Source organism: Alligator sinensis, unplaced genomic scaffold (assembly GCF_000455745.1).
Source record: "Alligator sinensis unplaced genomic scaffold, ASM45574v1 scaffold1054_1, whole genome shotgun sequence".
Lineage (NCBI taxonomy): Eukaryota > Metazoa > Chordata > Crocodylia > Alligatoridae > Alligator > Alligator sinensis.
Window position 1 is genome coordinate 732,947 of NW_005842480.1, and position 17,500 is coordinate 750,446.

Below are 17,500 nucleotides of genomic sequence, written 5' to 3' on the forward strand. Positions count from 1 at the left end.
AGGTGAGGAAGCCACCAGGGAGCGACTCGAATGAGAGCAAATTCCCCAAGTCTCTGACATGGCTTGGTTGCGAGCCCCTCCATCCACAGGCGTCAAGGCTTTTAAAACCAGGCGGAAGATTAAACCGGGCGGGAGCGACACTCGCAGGGCTGGCAGACCGGAGGGACTTGGCAGGCCGGGCACTCCTGCTGCAGATCGATAAGGAAAGAAGATTGGAAAACTGCAGACAATTAGGCCTGTGCAAAAATAAATAAATAAATCAGGAAGCGGATTTCCAAACGTCTTTCTGCAGGATTAGAAACGATGGCTCCCGTTCAGATCGGGAGATGAGGAGGAAGGCGCTGACTTCCCCGCATGTCTGTGTTACGACCGGGTGCTTTCGACTGAAGGGACCCATCGGCGTCCCTCTCTTCACCGAGGTAGCTCTATGGGAGCAAAGTCGGCTGCCTGAGTACAACACAGCCCGGGGCTGGACCCTCGGCGCCGATGCTTGTCATACCAGTGCCTGCGACAGAGAAACAGGCAGCGGCTGGGGGAAGAAAGCATGGCTGTCCTCACTCCAGAGACGGGGAACTGAGGCACGGAGACGAAGGGACTTGCCCACGGTCGCACAGGGAGTCTGTGGGAGAACTAGTTTACTGCAGAGCTGAGTCTCAGCCCAGATCCTTCCTATCCAGCGCGGCTCTTGCCAGACACGGAGGGCAGCCCCTGCTATAAAAGCCATCTATAACAGACACCGCTCAGAGCAGCGAAGCCCGTGGTCGCTTGGGGGAGCAGAGGGCAGCACCCCCAAAACACACAAGCTCACCTGCTGACACAGGAATAAAGGCTGCAGTCACTAATGACCTGAACAAATCCAGCGAGCTGAACAGGAAACCAATTAGAGTGATACACATTGCCCTGCCATAGGAACGAGCGAGTGCGCGCTACCTGCAGCTCGATAGATTTTGCATTAGAAAGGAAATTATATTAGAGGTTTGTTAATTCAATTATGAAAGGAGTTTTGATGCTTTCTGATTAACTCCTTCCACACGCCTGAGGGCACAGGGGCTGGCCGGGGACCCTGGGGATCCACAGGGCCAGATGTGACATCCAAGGGGGGGGGGGGGAGTTGGGGTTCATGCCCCGCTGTAAAACAAGGGTAAGTCGAGCAGGGGAGGGGGCAGGGGACACACGGGAGCTCCCCACTGCTGCGTGGGGAGTGAATGGGGCAAATCTGTTCAGCCCAGGGACGCTCTGCAATGGGCCCAAGCAAATGACAGGCTGCAAGGCCAGCTGCGCCCCTTGCCTGGCTACAGCAGGGATTCTCCGTGTGGGATTTGCTCGTTACCCTCCGACCCAAGGACACGCAATGCCAAGGGGGAGAGTTTCTGACCGTCTGGGGCAGTGGTTTTAAACTCCAGCCCCTCACCCCCGAAAAATGCCAGCTCTTTGCATTGTCTTGTTTCTTGACTACAGAAAAGTACTAGAGCAACGCTTCTGTTGCAAAACAACTCAGCAGGGCAGAATGGTTTTGACCCGATGGAGTCCTATTTGAAACCTCTGGGTTGATCTTGTGAACCGTGTGCCAGTGTTTGCACACCCAGCGATGCTAATACTGCCCGGCACCCTCGAGAGGACGTGGCACCCCAGTTGAGAATCGCTAGCTTAGGGACGAGAGCTCCAAGAACTAACGACAAGCCGCGTGGCTCTTTGCAGCTCCAGTGCGCTCTCCTGAGGGATGGCAACAGGGGCTGCAAACACCTCCACGAGATCCCTAAGTGTTGAGAAAACTTTAACCCCATTTCACAGCTGGGAAAACTCTAGCAGGAGGGTCGGCGGCTCACTGAGGATCACAAGAGCCAGTCTGTGGCAGGGCTCAGAGGAGGACTTGCACCTCTGCCATGGGTTAAAGCACCTGCCTGCTCTTCCTTTCATCCAACAGGGTAAACCACACATGCCACGGCGGCATCCCGTGTCTGCCCTCCTGATAGGCAAGGAGCACAGGGGGCAATCCCATCCCCGTGGACCTCGGTGATGAAAATCCCATAAACAGGAGGGTTTTTATTCCTCTTCTTCTCCGTTTTATGTCCCTTCGCAGCATCTGCTGCAGCAGATCTCAGCCACGAGAGCCCAAGGGGTACCAGCCTGCTCCACTGCTAACACCTACACCGCTACAGAAGGCAGATGGCACAAAGGATGCAACAGCCTCGGCGCGGAGAGAGAATGCAGCGCCCTGGCAGCGCGCCAGCGGCTCCGGCTGCAAGGCACCCCAGGCTCCTCGTGAACTGCGCTCCCACTCCCTTCCTGGGGTGGGTACGTGTGCCTGCCCACGGTAGCAAAGCGAGACCCCATAGCAAACGGGGGATGCCCAGCAATATGACAGAGTCCCAGGACACACAACGAGGAAGCGATGCATTTCTGTCGCTGCTGGTCCAGGTGGCAGGCCTAGGGCACATGCAAGGCGCAGGGGCAGCAGCAGCAACCTGGATTGGGGGGGGGAATGCCTCTAGATGGGCCCCAAGACACTGCCAAGCTACAAGACGATACTCGCCCTGACTGTGCTTTTACCTTCCCCGGACACAAATGACGACATGCATTTCATACAGCTCTCAGTAACGCACCTCCCAGACTCCAGCCGCCGACTTCCCCCTTCTCTACAAGCTTCCAACACACTGCTCTCCAAGACCGTTTGCATCCATGGACGTGAGCCTGGAAACTTTGGCGAGGCAGACAAGTAACAGACAAGCAGAACAGGGAAACCGAGGCACACAGAGTAAAGCAAAAGGCTCACTATCACGTTAAAGATTGCGCTTCCGCCTGAACGTGTTGCCTGTTGCATGCAAGGCCTCCGTGACTGTATTGAAGAGAGATTAGGAAACAGCTGGGCTGCATCAGACTGCTTCCTCCGTACATTTGGCTACGTTTTGTGCAGGGTCCCTTGCATAAATTGGGAGACGTTCTCCTCTCCCCTCCTGGCTTGTGGGGTGGGCTGTGATGCTCACACTGCAACGGGCATGAGATGTTATGCAGGACAGATGAAAAGCTGGTTGCAAACTGCAGATATCGGCCACGCGACCCCGGTACAGCGTCACTCAGGTGCTCCAGTGACAGCCAGCAGGAAAACACCCAGGCTGAGAGCCCGCTGTTTAAATTAACTAGATTGCACATGACCTGCCCGAAGTAAAGAGGGGCACGCTGGATGTTGCGGGGACAACTCAGCTCTCTGGCTGTCTTGCAGTCAATATGCCTGACCCACCTGCAAGAAGCTGCTTCCTTGCCTACAAGACAAAAATGTCCCAGCTGAACTGCAATCATGCTGATGCTGGTTTGCTTTCCCGGTGCGGATGGTCTCAGTTTGATGCGAGAGCATCTTCCGTCCACTTGGTTTACATGGGTCGAGGCAAGGCAGGGGGTTAAACGCATACTTGCCTCGCTCGGAGCCAGTCACTATCTCCCAGTGCTGCAAAGGGTTAAGTCCAAGTCTAATTAATCTACGTATCCCTGCGAGGCAAAAGCAGCTTTCCATGTGCCCTCCCCTATGGCAGTCTCAGAGGACGTAGGTGCTGCCTCCCAAGCTAGAGGCACTCTGGGCCCAAGCCTGGCCTTCTGGGCAAGTTGCAGCAAGGGAAGTTGAGGTCGGATATTAGGAAAAACTCTCTCACTGGCATGACGGTGGAGCACTGGAACGGGTTCCTTAGAGACGTTGTGGGATCTCCATCCTTGGAGGTTTTAAGGTCCAGGTAGACAAAGCCTTGGCTGGGATGATGTAGTTGGGGCTGGTCCTGCTTGGAGCAGGGGGTTGGACTAGATGTGACCTCCTGAGCTCCCTTCACACCCTCATTTTCTATTTTCTGTGAAAGCAGGGGGTCAAGGCTGGGATGTGTCCTTCCAGAAGCTGTCCCTCTGAGCCCAGCCGGGGTGCAAATATCCTCCACCCGGCAGCCGGTGACTGGTAAGGCCCGATGCAGGATCCCCTGCAGCAAAGGATGCCCTGATCAGAGAGTCCTAGGGCAGCGGGGCTGGAAGGGACCTGCAGAGCTCACCTCTAGTGCAACCCCTGCCTGAGGCAGGATCAGCCCTGTGCAAACCACCCTATACAAATCCATACTCTAACCTCTTAGCAAAACTACTGTCAACCCTGACACAACACAAAACATCACACCCGAACCTGCCCCGATAAAGCAGGGGGAACATACCCTGCTGCTGTAAAAGGTTGTTAATAGATGCTCAAGAGACCTCAAGCTGAGGCTGTGCCCCTGCTGCAGAGGAATGCAAACCCCCCCCAGCGCAGACCAGTATGAGCAGGGGGGGAAACCCCTTCCTGCTCCCAGTGCAGCATCTGTCTGAGCCTGAGCACAGGGGCAAGACCCTCCAGCCAGGACCCGGCAGGTTGGTCCCAGAGGAGCACTGGCACAGCCCAGCCCCATCCCCAGCACCTCTGGGGGAGGCTTGAACCCCCCCCCCCCGACACATGGAGCAGAAAGGGGGCAAGCAGCACAGCCCAGAAGTTGGGAACCCCCATAGCGGAGCACAGGCATCGCTATGCCTAGATCATCCCCACCCAGTGACCGTCCAACCTCTCCTCGAGACCTCCAGCGATAGAGTCCACAGCTTCCTCGGGCACCTTTTCTACTGCCTCCCTGCTCGCACAGTGAAGAAGTTGTCCCTGAGACCCAAACCTGCTTTGACCAGCCTTTCAGGACAGCTGGGCAGATGCGGCAAGAGGACCCCAGAGTCACGGGGACTGGCTTCCCAGAGCTGCCCAGCCATGGGATTTTAAGAATCCCATGCATTATTTCAAGCTGGAGGATGGGGGAGAGCAAGGAAAGCATTGAAAAACAGGCATCTAACCCGAGCAGCAGAAGGATGGCTCAACACAGGGTTTTCACCGTCTTAAATGCAACACTCCAATACCACGGCGCTCGGGCCTGGGTAACTACGATGACAGACCAGGGAGTATCATCCCCTCCCCTGGACCCTGCCTGACTTCGGGGCTCCGAGTCTCCATAAAGTTTTTGGGGAGAGAAAGCAGGATGAGCTGGAGAGCGCAGCGCCCTCCCCACCCCGAGCCAGAAGCCGCGGCGGCTTGGTGCCGGTCCAACCCGAGACAGGACTGGTTTAACCCCCGGAGCCGGGTCCGACGGGGTGCCGAGCATGAGGAGGGGTGTTCGGGAAGTCATTCCTCCAGAAGTGAAAGCTGTAAACAAAACTAGAAGCCCTGCACCTCAATGAATTTTCCAAAGCGAAAGTGTTTGAGCGTGCTCAGCGGAGCCGTTAAAAAAGACTGTAGCGAGCATCTTCCATTAACGTTACGACCGTGAAATATGACAATAAAATGATAGCCGTATGGTCGCAAATTTGTAGCCCGCCGAGTTGCTAGGGGTTTATCGTCACTCAAACGTGCAGAGAGCTGTAAAATGTTTACAGAAAGGGTCGTTTGCCGCTATAAAATCCTCTTTTCTCTCCTAAACAAGGCTGAGTGGAGCCATTTACAAACCCCTGAATGTTCATCGGGGGAGAGGGGAACATCTGTTCTCTCCAGGAGTTTTCAGTGATCTTCTCGAACAAATTAACTAAAATGGGTGCTTTCTAATTAAATTAGCACTCGATTGGAATGGTTTGCATTGGTGCGCTTGGTTACAATTATCGTGGGGAGGACAGTTAGCGCCGGCAAAGGCTATTTAACTGGAAGGTGAAATATGGAAAAGCACATTACCTGGAAACAGGAGGGGAGGGGCAGCCCCGGACCCCCCCCCAGCACCGCACAGACACTTCCCTGGCTTGCCGAGAACAAAACAAGGTGAAGGAGATGAGCGACGTGACACAAGCTGGCGTGCCCTCTCCCTGAAGAGGAGTCTCGCGCTGCCGCGGCGGCCGGGAGTGTTTGAAATGACAGCCGGGGTCCGCAGGCTCTGCCAGAGCGGGATGCTGGCAGAGAAGCAGCCAATGCAGCCCTCTCCCACGAGTCCCATCCGCAGCAGTGGTCCCTACCTGGGGCAGACCTGTTTGCAGAGAGCCTGCCCTGGGGAAACAGCCGAAGAGAAGATCCGCGCCCAGGTCCGCGTGACGGGGAAGCAGGACCGCTTTTGCCCTCGGTCACTGCAACTGTGGGCGCTAAAACCTTACAGCCTCTTGCAATAGGAGAAGGCAACACCTGCTTTCTTCGGGCTTCAAAGAAAAACCCCTTGCCGTGCCGCTCTCCAAAGTCATCTGTGCCTCTCCCCAGGGATAGAAGAGCAGCTTAATTCCAGCACCAGCTTAGCGAAGGTTGCTGGAGTCCTGTGCCAGTGGGAGATGTCCACGCTGTGGAGAGAATACACACCCCTGGGGAGAGGAAGTGCATGACTGGGGTTAGCAAGCTGGGCATCAACCTAGGCGAATGCTACCCAAGGTGTAAACCTTCCTACTTATGTCTCTGGGCAGAGGCTTGGGGGATGTCTCGGTCTTGGCTGGCCTGACAGCCTGAACAGTTGCTAGGTTGTAGGTCTGAACTCTCCTGGCAAAGACCCACTCGTCCCTACTACAATTCAAGAGCAGGTTAAAATGCATTTGCATGAGAAGTACAGGCAGGTGTTCTCAAAGCACCTAAGGGACTTAGGAACACAAGCCACGGCATGAGGCACTCGAGCGTGTTTGAAAACGCACCCTTCAGAGCATCTCTGCTGCAGAGGGCTGGTGAGTTTACAATCGCAGGGAAGCGAAGTTGGTGGTGGGGAAAGAAGTCAGAGCTGATGTATGAGGGCAACGGCCGTCACCCAGGGGTAAAAACTAGCATCAATTCAGTCCCAAAGTCGCACGCCAGGGCTGGAGAAGGCTTCAGGGGAGTTGGGCCTAATCCATCTCCTAGCAGAGGCTCATTGCTTAGGAAAACGCGGCCTGTGTCTTAACACGACGCCTTGAGAGACCTCTTGAGATATCCAAGTCCATCCCAAGGCAGGGTTACTCCCTCTAATGCACTCCAGAACTTCTCCAGATCACTTCTGAGAGATCCCAAAGGAGCCCTGCAGGATCCGAGGCAGATCCCACTCATTCAAGTTTCCTAGCCCATCTGAGCAGTTGACTACCTGAGTGGCCCTGGGCAACTTGCTCCGCTGCTCTGCATCGAGGATTGCCTGCTGACAAAATACGGGTGGGGATAACGACGCCCCTCAAAGGACACTCGGGAACGAGACCTCCTGTAAACACGGCATACGCAATTTCCCCCCAAAATGGATGAAAGCAGGGCTTTTGGAAAGACGTCTTCAACAGTCCCAGCAATGACAAGTCCGCCTGGGAAGCTGCTTCAATGTCCAATTGCCCTCGCTCCTAGGAAGTTTCATCTTGGTCCATGGTTGCATTTGCCTAACCTCCACCTTCAGACTTCTGATCTCATTAAGACTTTGTCTTCAAGACTGAAATCCCCCAACGATGAGACATTTTAACACTTCACTCATGAGACGCTCCTCCCTGCCCCAAGCTTCACTGTTACCACCCATATTATGTTGCTTCTCATGGAAGGGCATCTCCAAATCCACTCGTTACCTTGTCCCCTAGCACTAATATGCAGACAATTTAAAAGGCATATTCCTTACATCTGGAGAAGTTCATTTGGGTTTGTTGCGCACATGTTGCCTCAAGGCTTTCGATCCTAGAAAACAGGGTTGGGAGTGGTCGCATCAAGTTTAAACCCCTGCTCAAGGCAGGATCATCCTGGTCTAAACCATCCCAGGCAGGGGTTTGTTTAAATGCTTCTAAGGATGGGGATTTCACCACCTCGCTCGGGAGTCTGGTCCAGCATGTGTCCACCTTCAAGAATAAGGAAGTTCTTCCTAATACGCAACCTACAGTTCCCTTGCTGCAATCTAAGACCATTACTCCTTGTCCTGTCCTCTGTGGCCAGTTTCCCGTGCTCTTTATAACCATCCTTCAGGTATTTGTTATCAAATCCCCACTCAGTCTTCTCTTCCCCAGACTACATCATCCCAAATTCTTCCAACTTTTCCTCGTAAGTCGTATTCCCCAGACTTCCCATTTTTGCTGCTCCCTGCTTGACTCTAATTTGTCCACAACTTTCTTGAAGGACAACATCCCGAACTGGACACAGCACTCCAGGCGAGGCTCGTGTACGTATCCGGGTGTTTGTATCGTGATTTCTTTGGTATCACTCCCCCCTGCCTGGTCAGCGTAAAGCCTGCCCAGTTACACTAGCTAGTCCACCACCCAAGAGACAGAGACGGTCCATCAGACCCACACAGCCGTCGCTCTTCACAGCAGGAGCTCCAACGGGTCTAAATATCTTCCCCCCCAGCACACAAACCACTTCTCTCCAGCTCTTCACCTCCTGTATCCTGTCTTCTCATTTTTCTTGCTCAGGAAACAAGGACTTCAGCTCCTTCCTAAATCCCTGGAGTTTCCCCAGATCCATGCAACAGGGTCCGATGCATCGCTGGATCACGACCAACCTCAGCATCTTGGGCGTTCTTGCACCGAACCTCCTTTGTCTTCACTCCGGCAAGGCAGCAAACTGTCCTGATGTCCGTCTGATGCTTCCAGCACGTCTCGCCCATTCTTCTTTGTGAGGAGGATTGTCTTTGTGCTTTCCCAGCGGCAGACGGCCTGGTCTCTGAGGTCCGTCTGGCTTGACCTGGGCAGGGGTTTTCAGCTCTTCCCTCCAACGGGCGCTTGCAGGTCGTTCTTGTCAGACGTCTTACCCAGAACGTAACGATTCAATTCATCCAGGTGTGAAACATCCTTTTACTCCCAAATCTTGTTCTCTGCAAGGTCTTGTCACGGGAGTCCATCCGCTGTCTCCCTGTGGGAGATCTGCTGAGCGCTGACCAGATCTGGGCATTCAGGAGATCCTCCGTATCTCTGACGCTTCACAGGGGGGTTCGCCGATCCTCATGACCACCAGCTTTCTTCTCCGTCCCGCCCCGCTGGCTTGCATTTCACGCCGAACAAGCCCCTCCCGTCTTCAGGCAGGGAGTGGAAGGTGGCACATCGGGCGCAGGTAACAAGCCCTGGCGACTCTCTGCCCACACTTGTTGCCAAGAGGAAATTAGAGAGAGAAGTGCCCAGATTCCCGCAGAAACTCCACAGGTAGCCACTTGCTATGCAAATACGTGCTAGTGTCTCTCTCTTAATCCTCATTAAAGGTCACCTATAAACTCACTGGACCAAGGCCCCAACGTAATCTCAAGGCTACACTCCTGGAGGGAAATACTGCGGGATCAAAGCCGTACACCTAAAATAAATCACAGCAGACCCAAAGTCACCAGACTGGGCCAATCCCCTCCACGGCCCAGGATCAACACTCTTGAGTAATACTCCGCCATTATCGGCCGACACTGGAGACGGCTGCTTTACTAGCGAGTGATCAATCATCCCAAATCCCCTATTTCACGCTGCACCGACAGGCATAGTGGCATGCTGCACGTAATTGAGAAAGAATAGCATATTCTGCTTCAGTGGGATGAACCTCCTGTGGCCAGTCCTGAAAGGCTGGGCAATTTTGGACCTTCAAGGATCACTGGCTGTTGCCAATGTTTTCCCCATCCAAGCGGACCGTAGGTGTGCACCGGTGTGAGGGCTGTGCGACGGCACTCAAGGCTGTAGGATGTTAGATCAACCCCAGGGAGATAGATCGGTGAGCAAAGAGAAGGCAAAGTGGCCAAAGGGGCATGGCAAATACCATTTCTCACATACCTAATCATCAATACGCTTGGATGCTTATCTCCCTGGGGTGATGTGACTCCAGCTGCCTTCCTGCCCCTTGGGCGGGGGGCTGGACCCGATGATCTCGCGAGGTCCCGTCCAGCCCCGACGTCTGTGAAATCTAGTATCAAGAGACGCAACTGAAACTTGCACAATCCCCTCCCTGCTGGGGACCCTCTTATCTTAAGAGACCACCTCACGTTACCCCGGCACGTAACAAGCACGGCTCTGCTCCTGCTTTCTGAAGCAGCCGTTTGCCCTTCACCAGGGGAGCTGGGTCCCTGAACGGGCTGCTGAGGATGCACCTGCTGAGGATACACCTGCCCTCAGTGAACAGCAGTGCCGACAAGGCCTGGATTCATTCAGGCACAAAACGTAAAATCACAGACAAGGAGGGTGTGAAGGGACCTCAGGAGGTCACGTCTAGCCCACCCCCCTGCTCCAGGCAGGACCAGCCCCAGCGACACCGTCCCAGCCACGGCTTTGTCTACCCGGGTCTTCAAAACCTCCAAGGATGGAGATCCCACCACCTCTCTGGGTAACCTGTTCCAGTGTGTTACTACCTTCCTTGTCAGAAAGTGTTTTCTAATATCCAACCTCAACCTCCCTTGCTGCAGCTGGAGCCCATTGCTCCTTGTCCTGCCATCTGCCCCCACTGAGAACAGCCCAGCTCCATCCTCTTTGCAGCCCCCTTGCAGGGAGGTGAAGGTTGCTATTCAATCCCCCTCTGTCTTCTCTTCTGCAAACTAAGGCGGCTTTTGCACGTTTCCACTTCCTTGTTAGCCTCAGCTCCTGTAAAACACAGGAAAAGCCGCTCCAGCTGCCCCGCTCTCCTCATCAATCTGCAGCCGCTCTGTGCTCCTCACCTCCGGGATGACAGCAAGGCAGATGGACACGGTCCTGAGATGGGAGTTGTGCGCCTGAGAGGGAAAGGAGTAGAAAGAAGCTTCCTTGACACGTCCCCAAATCTCCTACCCTTGATTCACCTCCACCAGCTCTGGCGACTCCCAGGTCTGGCTTCCTTGCATGGTCCCTTCTCCTGACACTGGATGCTGATACACAGGTGCTGTAGGGGAGACCAAGGCAATCCTGCCCCTCCCAAAGGCATCCCTGCCCCTCACCTCCAGAGGAGAGCAAGGGAAAATGCTAGGCAAGATGCTGGCAGGTGCATCAGAACTGCCGTTCCCCCCCAGCACGGGGCAGGAGATGGGCAAGAGGAGGGAGATGCTGGGAAGTACGAGCGAGCTGCTCCACTTCACTGCGCCGACGATTGTGGCAGAGTTGACAAGTCGCAGAACCAGCTATTTTTTCTCGCCTCTCCCTCTGCAAGGACCAAGAATATTCCTCTGTGATGGGCAAAGAGCAGCTCGCAATCAATGCCTCTCCCAGGTTGGAGGTGCCCTTTCCACTAGTGCATCTTCATCCCCCATCTGATGCCCGTTCCTTTGACCCACTGGGAATCGAGCTACTCCAGGCGGACAAATGCAACGTGCAGCATTTCAGCAGCTTGCTTTTCTGGGGATTAATTGCTCCATCTTCAGGGCAGAGATAAAGAAGCCAGATTAACTCGCTGGTTCAAGAGCACTTCCCTGCAACAGACAGCAGCCGCCCTGCCACCGAGATCAAAAGGAGCTGAAACAGGGCCAAGAGGGGGGAGGAAGAAATCACTGTGCTTCAAAAGGGAAGCCAAGCATCACAGAGCCTTTATAGAGGCAGTGATCCTTGCTGAAAGGGCATGGCCTGGAGCGTGCTCCTGTTGCGCTGCATTTCAATAGCACATGACCACGCAGCCGGCCTTCCAGGAGCTCGCACGCCAGCAACGCCAGGGCTATGCTGCTAATCCCGGGAATCCTTCTTTCCACACAGCCTCGGGATGTCTTGGAGCCTCCTGGCCTTGGCGCGGGTTTTACACTTTACCGCCAAGGCTGACATTGCTCTGAAGGTCCGTGCAGCAGAGCGAGGGAGGAGGAGAAGGGGCTCATCTGAACTTCTGGCTGACTCTTGCTCCAGTCCCCGGTTGACCCGTCCACCCAAGCAGGCCGGGACGCCTTACTTCCATGAGATACATGAGGTGCCTCCAGCCATCAGGGTACCTGCCTGAGCAGATTAGGTACCAATACCTACCTTTCAGCACCCGTTTGGTTTCATTCTTTAGCCCAACTACAGCACAGAAGAGCACAGGAAGGGGAGAGAGGAGCAGCCAACACACCTGAGTGCCTCTGGGTGCAATCGGAGCTGCGGATGTCAGAGAGGTACATCTTACCCATCCGTGCATACCAGAGTGCATGCCAAAGGAGATCTGGCCTCCTCCTACAGGGACCACTTCTAGTTGGGTTAAGCTGTTAATTGTATTGTGGGACGTGGCGGAGGCCCAGGCCCCATGGCGATCCATGTTATGCACACAGGAATAACCAAGGGAGAATCCCTGCCTCAGAGCACTTGCTGTCTAAGCAGGTTCAAGTGCGACTCCTGGATCCTCTACCCTGCTTCGTTCTGGACCCTCTCTTCTCCCTCCTGCCATAACACTTTTGCAATCCTGCTCCTCCCCGGTGACCCCCAACACACGCAGAGCATGCTCCGGTAGCCTTCATGAAGAGTTATGAACCGAACGGGGTCTTCTGGCAGCCTCTGACGCTGGGCTGGGGATTACAACAAGGACTAAAACGGTAAACCCAGACACACGGCTGAGCGATACCTCTGCAATATGCTAGGCCTTTACGTGTATAGCCTCTCCTCACCCTCAATGCTTGTTTCTCCGGGAATCACACCTCTATGGTAAACCAGAGAGACTCGGTCCTTATCTCCAGAGCAGACGGGTTCTCCGGAGTAAGCGACCGCTTCCCACCCTTTCAATGAAACTCTGGCACAATTATCACAGCAAAATCCCTTGCCCCACTCAGGGAGGCTGTGCAGCTGGCTGCTCTGATATTTCAAGGGCATCCTCAGTCCTCCCCATGGGAAGGACTGAAGATGGCCTCGAAATATCAGCCCTTGCCACACAGCAACTTCTGAAAGGAGTGGTCTGCACACGAGAGTTTTCCAGCCCCCAGCGAGGTTCTCAAGATCCTCTCTCTTCGCCCTGTTCCCCATTACAATTACAATCCAGCATCATAGCCATCACCATGATAGTCTTTTGTAGAGCTTAGACGATGGCTTGTCTGGGCTGGTTTGCACAGGGCTGACCCTGCCTCAGGCAGGGCTCGGACTAGATGTGAGCTCTGCAGGTGCCGTCCAGCCCCGCTTGCCCTCGAGGTGACTGATGATCACAGAGTCCCGGGGAAGTCTTCCGAGCTGCTCAGCAGACCCTACACCTCCCTCGGGAGCTAAAGGATTGCAACGAAATTGGTGAAACGACACCGTTTTGCCGCAGGTCAGTCGAAGCGCCAAGTTCAATGTCAAAGGAAACACTGCTTCTTCAGGTTATCGAACAGTTTTGCTTTTTTCTTTTTTTCTTTCTGAAGAGTTGGGTACGTTTCAGAGCACGTCGCCAGCATCTTCCTCTGGGCTTTTCTTTCCTCCTTTCCGACAGGCTGAATTCCCCAAGGTCAACCTGAATTCACAAATCGTTTTGGCCACCTCCCCGCTGCGTTTTCCAACGAACGCGCTGAAAACACTTTTGTCCGGTCCTACTGACTATGCAGCAAAGCAGATGATCCTCAAGCGCCTCTGAATAAAGACGCAGGCTACGTCACAGCTACTCCACAAGAGCCATTCCCAGGGCAAGGGAAGCGGGACAGATCACCTTCCCATTGCTGCCCTGCAGTCTCCCAGCTGTGATGGCTGGCTCCTGGCAGAGAAGAAATGGAGAGGTTCCCCAGGGACTGGGTCAGCGCCGCTCCTATGTTGGCAGCAGGACGACTGTTCACCTCCACCCTCTCCCTTCCGGGGCACACAACACCGAACACCGTATCTTAGCACAGGAGTTGACATCGGTGCTCGGAGTGATTGCTGCAAAATGTCCTACCCGGCACCTTTTCCGCATGCTGTTGAAAGGCAGATGACCCCGAAGACACATGGCCTACGTATCTGTCATCCCCCAAGTCAGCTTGGCAAGGGCTACGGAGGTATTTCTGCCTTCCTCTGTTGCTGGGATCACAATCTACTTCCTAGGCAAAATGTGCTGGGACGAGCCTAGCTATTTCTATGCCCTCCAGCTAAACCTGCTTTACTCTCTCGCACGCTGGACTTTCGGAGGCCTTTAGTTTTGTATATGAAGGAGCCCAAGGTTATTGTCAGGTATTAGGGGTGCTTCCTGGGTTGTGGGACAGGGCTACTGAGGGGATGGGCTTGTGAGGCCTGTATGGACTTATTGTGTCGAGCACGCTCACCTGCAGTTGCCCCAGGGACGACGGCAGACCTTTCTGGTCCCACATCCCTACAGACGAGCACAGGTCAGGCCCTGTCCTCACCTCCAAGAACAACCTCAAATCCCGACAAACATTTTCCAATGAAAGGGAGAAGAGTGCACGGCAAAAGAAATGGCGCTGATCTTAGTTCTGTGCTTGCTGCTCCATAAGAACTGGACTGGGACCCCGTCTATATCCTACAGACAGCAGAAGCGCCTCCACCCATTCATCGGGGCTTAATGCTACTTGTCTCGACCCCGAATGAGTGGGTGTTCTCACAAAGCAGCCTTCAGTCCCAACAGTAAATGCTGGCAGGTGTCTTAGCAGCTCCCTGAACCACCCTGCTGCCTCCTTACGTTTGGAAAGGACGTACGTGCGTCTCAAACACACGCTGGAAGCCGGTGACTGACAGCAGGGCGCTCACCTAGAGCATGGGGCAGCAGGTTGGAGGTAACACACAGGACAAGGAAAGGAGGGGTCTGCACCCAGCTCACCCAGCTCTCGCCGCACAGAAATGGAAGAGCGAAGCAAAGGACCGGGTCCACTTTTGGTGATGTCCAGCTCAAGTGGACAAATGCAATTTGTCTGGTAACCCCTAATGAAGCTTTGGTGCCATCAAAGCCCTAGGCCACCATTCAGGCATGTGAGAGCAGCACAGGTGCTGCAACAGGTGAGGACTGAGGTACAGGAGTGGGAAGGGAGGGGAAGCCAAGGTCAGGGTTGGGGAGAGGGGGAGTGAGGGGTGAGGTGTGTAGGACTGAAGCAGCAGCAGCCCTGAAGCACCTGCCCAAGTGCAGGGGGGCTGGACCCGACGATCGGCAAGGTCCCTTCCAGCCCCTACCAATTATGAAACAGCAGTGGTCCTGTGTGACTGAGGCAGCAAAAGCAACGAACGCTGAGATGCAACGCTCGTGCTTAGGTCTGGACAACCAGAGCGAGCCCCAGAGCTCATGAGAGCGTTACCCAGAACAGCAGCCTTGTACCTGTGTCCTCTCCTGCCTTGTCCCTCTCAGGTCTGCGGGCCTCGTCACTCGGGGAGCTGGATGACAGCAGAGAGATGAAGGACGGCAGCTTCTGGAGCCTGCTGGTGCCGGGGGCCTCTGTGTCGCTCCAAAACTTGACCTCCTGCTCCGCTCTGGAGGGTCCGGGCACCTCTCCATCGTCGTGGACCCAGGCTGCTTCCCTCCTGAAAGACACACGTGAGTATGGCAGTAACTGGGAACCCGCTGGGAACAGCGAGAAAGGTCAACAGGTTAGAGAAGGGGTCACTGGAGTCAGAGACAGGAGACACGTTAGCTCATCTACGCCGTCTAAATGCCAGGCATGGACTGTTCCCTACGGTCTAATTCCAAGGGCCTTGCCCTATATCCAGTGTTCAATGACCTGAGCACTGGTGCTCCTGCGAAGCAATCCAATATTCAGTGTGAGGTTTCCCTTTGCCCAGCTGGGCCCCTTTACCCTTATTTACATCCCAAAATATCCCAGCCTCCCCGTCAAGGAAATTTCCACCCTTCGGATACTTGGAGAGCTTTGAACTGGGCCCGGACCAGACACCCGCGTTCTTCTGGGTCATCAAGTCAAGCCAAACCGCAAGGGGGAAGGGAGCTGGGCTGGAGACCGAAGTGCTCTCTCCTGCTATAAAGGCTAGGGGGGTGCAATGGGTTTACCAGGCCCCGAGCCGTCCCCAGTCCCAGCTCTCCATCTGCTCTGCTGAGCCTGGCCGAGCCCGTCCCCATGGCTCGCTCCTCGGAGGGCACACGGCTAATGTGACACTTCATCTCGTTTGACATCTCTGTTGACGGCGCTAATAAAGGAAAAAATGCCTGAGCGGTTTAGAGCTTCTCTAAACCAGGCCCCTTCTCTCTCTCTCTCAGGCAGAGATTGCTGTCCCCTTCCCAGGAAAGGCGGCTGGAAGCAGCCCTGCATAGCACCGCTCCCCGCTGGCCAGCTCCGCGCTCCTGCATTCTTACCTAAAAAGAGCAAGGAAATATTTTACACCTCGTTCACAAGGGGGATGTGAGCTGGATGTCATTCCAAGCCGATTCTCTCACTCGGGGTAACTTTGGAGAGCCCTCTGTGCTGGCTCCCCTGTGCTACCATACAAGGCAGGGCCTTGCGCTGCCAGGATGCGTCCGGGGGCCCGATATAGAGAGGGCTGGGGGTCCAGCTCTGCCTGCCTCTAGCCAGGTGACTGGGAACGATGAAGGATGGGCAGGACCGAAGGTGGGCGGGGGGAAGATTTTGCAGGTGGAGAGGGGTTAGCATGTAATGCTGCCTTCCCAAGAACAGGTGGAGTTTCCCAACTCGAGCCAGCCACCAAAATGCATCACCTGGTCCCTTCCCCAGCACCCACTGCCAGACTGTTTTGGGCAGCCTTTGCCCATCACGACCCTGTGGCTCTGCTCCTAGGATGCCAATGAGGCTTGCCTAGAAAACAGGGGATCGAGTGCAACCCCAAGACACCTGCTGTGCAGGGGACGAGGTGCTGGGTGGCAAAGTCACTGGGCAGAGGAAGGGCTGTGGGGGAAGAGCTGGGGATGTCTGCCACTCTCCCTGGGTGGCTCTGGTTTGCAGGCCGTGCCCCCTGCCGAGTGCACCTCCCTGTCCGTGCCCTGGCCCCGTGCGTGCTCAGTCACACCGCCGGCTCCCGGAGACTCATTAGCTGCTGTTAACAAAACGCTCCCAAGGAGCGACACAGACGTCAGGGGTCGGGCACGGGGGCAGGACAAGCCAGGAAGCGTTCAATGCCACGGCACTGATGAGCCCGGGCGACAGGCTGCTGACAGGGATTGAAAAAGCCGGCCTGCCAACACAGCCGGGGAGGGGGGGAACTCGAACCAGCGCGCCTCACCCCGTGCTATTCTGGTCCTAGCTAGCAGCTCTGCCCTTAGCACGTCTGCCAGGCGGGCTCCACCTTCACCCCTCGCCACTCCCGGGGCGGGTGCCCCAGGGCAGCTGCAATGTGCCAGCGTGAGGATGTTCTCTCCCGAGACCGGGTGTCTTCGCTAGAAAACGTGGCGTGCCCACTGATGCGAGGGAGCATGGCGCTGGCGACCGCGGGATGGACGAAGGCTGATTTACAATGGCCTGGCAACGACTGCAACAACTCGCCCGCAGAGGAAACGCAGGAGTGCGCAAGTGGTCCCGCACGAGGGGCAAAGTCTTCACCCACGTGGGAGCTCGCTATCAAAGGTGGAGAAGAAACTGGTGGCTGTGGACGCTGACAGTGCTGGACAGCCACTGCGATCTGAGCACCCCACAGATACCAGGGGCAAATATTGTCCTGGCCTCCCTTGTTTTTTGCACGAACGTTTTCTGCTTGCTTCCTATATAGGCTCCCTGCCCCCATGTCCCCAGCTGTGTGCCCATCCTAAGATGCCACCACGGCAGGAAGAGGCAAGCCTTGCCCTCGGCTACGAACACAGTTAAGGGCTGACTCCTTTTGGTCTCCTCCAGGACGGTCCCTTCCCCTCCTGCTG

The 17,500-nt window shown here is 55.3% G+C and overlaps 1 protein-coding gene across 2 annotated transcripts in view; it reads right to left on the reverse strand.

Moving 5' to 3' along the window:
- Window positions 1-17,500, reverse strand: part of ZC3H3 (zinc finger CCCH-type containing 3) — a 271,056-nt gene that overhangs the window by 16,496 nt on the left and 237,060 nt on the right. The window contains exons 11-12 of one of the 2 annotated variants that reach the window (XM_025212740.1): window positions 15,005-15,207; window positions 5,789-6,306 (exon numbers count right to left, since the gene is read on the reverse strand). In XM_025212740.1, coding sequence (XP_025068525.1) covers window positions 6,224-6,306; window positions 15,005-15,207 — 286 coding nt within the window. In that variant the 3' untranslated portion in view covers window positions 5,789-6,223. Of the gene's footprint in view, window positions 1-5,788; window positions 6,307-15,004; window positions 15,208-17,500 lie in introns of those variants that run through there. The other variant, XM_006031073.3, reaches the window with a different exon arrangement.